The sequence below is a fragment of the Elephantulus edwardii genome, unplaced genomic scaffold (assembly GCF_000299155.1).
Source record: "Elephantulus edwardii isolate Elephantulus edwardi_28Jun2011 unplaced genomic scaffold, EleEdw1.0 scaffold00137, whole genome shotgun sequence".
Classification (NCBI taxonomy): Eukaryota; Metazoa; Chordata; class Mammalia; order Macroscelidea; family Macroscelididae; genus Elephantulus; species Elephantulus edwardii.
Window position 1 is genome coordinate 3,714,796 of NW_006399887.1, and position 3,685 is coordinate 3,718,480.

At 46.7% G+C, this 3,685-nt stretch overlaps 1 protein-coding gene across 1 annotated transcript in view; it reads right to left on the reverse strand.

Annotated features, from left to right (window-relative positions):
• The window catches only part of NIPAL1 (NIPA-like domain containing 1), a 64,156-nt gene extending 61,090 nt beyond the window's left edge, over positions 1-3,066 (reverse strand). Inside the window, exon 1 of the mRNA XM_006894179.1 lies at positions 2,957-3,066. Coding sequence (XP_006894241.1) covers positions 2,957-3,002 — 46 coding nt within the window. The 5' untranslated portion in view covers positions 3,003-3,066. The remainder of the gene's footprint in view (positions 1-2,956) is intronic.
• Positions 3,067-3,685: the final 619 nt, after the last annotated feature.

Sequence of the window (3,685 nt, forward strand, 5' to 3'; positions counted from 1 at the left end):
AAAAAAAAAAAAAAAAAAGATGAATTGTGCTGGGAAAAGTCTGCTTTCAGGGACCTCTCTGGAATACTGAAAAACAATGATTTAAGTCTAGATATAAGGTGTGCCTAACCCAGGACACAGTCTTTACAATTACTTGCTATGCATCAGAGAGCTGGACAATGACTAACTTGATAGTACACAACAACAAATAGTACTCATGCCAAACCCATATATAGACCAAGAAGCAGTTGTCTGAACAGAAGTGAACACTGAATGACATAAATCAGAAATTTGTCTGTAAGCCTAGTAAATAATTTGGAAGATAGACTATATGAAGAAACTGTGGTTTAAAATTAAATGAAGGCTCATCAGCAACCCTGGATGAAGACTAAGCAACAACCCCAATAACCCACATTGTGCAGAGTCATAACCTTGAAAGTGAAAAGTGCAATACTTACTATAGAAGATTAATCCACACATCTACAACTCTCTTAATACTTTAACCATGGATACTGATAATCTTTTATCTATGATAATTTTTTTATTCATTTGTTTCTTGCCTATTATCTGCTATCTTAAAATTCTTCAAAGCAGGAACATGAAATTGTCTTGCAAATCTCTCTATCTCAGGCCCTAGGCTGTTATTGTTGTTGGTATGTGCCCTAGACTCAGTGACCCTTTGTACAAGAGCCCTAAACTCTGGCCTGTGCCAATCACACCATCTCTGACACACCCATCCCGATTACCCCAATCACTAAAGTCAATCCACCTCATAGGGGGCCTTCCCCTTCTGGCTGTTCCTCCACCCTACCAAGCATGATGTCCCTCTCCAAGGACCTGCCCCTCCTTGCAACATGTCCAAAGTATGTTAGAGCCTCAGAATCCCTGCCTTCAAGGAGCAGCCAGGTTTGACTCTTTCCAGGATGAATCTGTTTGTCTTCCTAGCAGTCCACAGTACCCTCAATACTCTTCTCCAGCACCAAAGCTCAAAGGCATCAACTCTTCTTCTGTCCTCTCTAGTCATTGTCCAACTCTCTGATGCATAACAAGCGACTGCAAAGACCATGGCCTGTATCAGGCGCACCTTAGTCTCCAGAGAGACAGTGTTGCTCCTGAGTACCTTAGAGAGGTCCCTAACAGCAGACTTTCCCATCGTGATACGCTTTTTGATTCCTGACTGCTGGTGCCAAGAATGTTGACTGTGGAGCTGAGCAAACTGAAGCTGTGAACAATCTCAATCTCTTCGCCATCCATCCTGATGCTGCCAACTGGTCCAGTGGTGAGAATCTTTGTCTTCTTGACATTGAGCCTCAGTCCATACTGAAGGCTGCAGTCCTTGACCCTTCCGAGCAAGTGCATGAGGTCCTCCTCAGTTTCAGCAAGCAGGGTTGTATCATCTGCATAACCTTGCTAGTTATTTGAATAAATATTAACAAGCAAAAAACAAGGTCTTTACTTCCTATCAAGATATGAGCCATAGGTACCATATGTAATCTCATTTGCAGTGTAAAAGGTTAGGCATCATTCCCATTTTACAGACAAGAAGGGCTCAGGATGGTCAAATGTTAATCCAGTCTTTTCCTACTAATAGGAAAGAAGGTAGATTTCTACTTTTCTCAAATCTTTCCCGTCAGTCTCCCATAAATTACCACAATTAATCAAAGTTATTACTTGACTATTTCTTTTTGAAACGAAATGCATGAGGAAAGCAGGAAAAACATCTGGAAGTTCCAGTAGGTGGTTTCATTCACACACCTACACTTCCTGATCCTTGGGTAAACAAGGGTGGATGTACTGGTATTCTGACTTATTGGTTTTGGAATTATTTAGAAAAAGGAACACAGCTTGTCTATCTAGGAAATGATTCTTGATCCAGTTGTCCAGCAACCAGTTCTCCTTAACCGTTTATGGACTGTTCAGGCATTTTCTTTCTTTATGCTCCTTGTCTCTTACACACAAAGTTTTGACTATTTCATTACCTTTGTGTTTTTCACTCTCTTGATCAAGAAATAAAATGGAAAAACCAAGGGGAGAAGACATTGAAAAGCTATCAGGAAGTATACCAACAAACCAATTTCTCACTATTACTGTCTTCCTCAGTCTATTGCTAGGGAAATTCAGAAATTGCTTCTCTCCATGATATAGTGAAAACTATCATTCCAGTAAGCACATTCGTCCCATAACCTCACCCAACCCCGTTTTAGTCAGATTCACATGCAATTGTAACTTCTGTTTGAAACCGAAGAACGCTTGCCAGTGCTTGTAAAGACCAAGGGACTGCAACAATTGCTCTCACAGAACTTGGATGGAGGCTAACAATCCAGTCCAGCAAACAGTAAGGAAAGCTTCCTAGGGACCGCACCCAGTTCCCCACGTTCTTTCTTGCGGGGACTCTCGCCTTAAGTGACTGCATAGCGTTTCAGAGGGGAGGCCAGTGACGTTAGAGATGTTTCTGCATCTCCAAGGAAGAAAGGAGACGCGGGACCCCTGGGCGGTTCCAGGGCCCTGCGCCAGGGACAGGGATATCCACCCCCGGTATCCGCCTCTGGCGACACCAGCGCAGGGAGCAGCACCAGATTGCAGCCGGTTCCCACATGCGCCCCTAGCTCAAGAGCTGGTTGTCCACAGGGGCCTCTGGGAGGGAGCTAGTCGAGGTGAAAATGATCCTTCTCAAATGGCACGTGGAGTCTTCCCTCGATTCCCGCGTCACGTCACCCAGATCACTGTAATTTAGTTGGTGTGCTTTCTGAACCAGAGGGAGAACCACTACTGTCCTGATCCCCCAAGGCTTTCTTCCCACAGAGCCTGGCGCATCGTGCCCACTCAAATATTTGTTGGCTGACTGGCTGGGACGTGAATGAATACGCTCAGGGTCAGTACACCCAACCCGAGACTCCACGAGAACCCCGGCATCGACTAGACACCCAGTTTTCCGGCTACCCAGATGCTGGTCTCCAGCCCCGAAGCAGACACTCACCTTCTTGGCAAGGCTCTCCAGGCGGCAGCCTCACCTGTCCCGCCATGGTCCTGGGACAGAGCTTCCCAGGTGCAGGCGCACGCAGCTCGCTCACCTGGCCCGCTTCTCGCCCCCCCCCCCCCCCCAAGGACCTGGGTCGCGGAGGGGCTGGGACTGGTAGGCACTGACTCCGCCCTGGGACAGCCTCAACCAATGAGAAGAAGTCGTCTGAAGAGCCACGCCCACTAGGCGCGAGGGTTCGGAGCTAATTTCTTCCTGCTCTGCCAGCGGCGGATGTCCCAGACCTTGTAACTATCCTGAGGGGCCCTTGCCCTAAGGATGAGGTGGAGAAAACACAGACACGCCCTCTACACAGGACGCCCTGGGAACGTGGAGGCTGCTCGGGAAATGCGCCGAGAAATTGGGTGGCTTAAAAGCTGAGCTGGGGCCCCCTTCTGGCTCCTCAGAAGTTGAAATGTCTCCTCCTCTTGTCCCGGATTTCTCCTGTTGGTCTTTCAAATCTACAGATTTGTGGCTTCGTCGTATGATAGTATCGTCTAACCGTGGGATCCGCACTAAAGTTTATTTTGGGGACTTTAGGAAAGACTTCTTTGCTATTCTTACTGGCTTCTTAATGATAGCCCCCCTTCCCCTTTCCAACAAGCCAACTTGCTTTCCTCCCCCCTATCTTCCAAATCAAGTGATTATTTGAAATAAACACCTAAAAGAAAAGCAACGCCCTAACCCTAA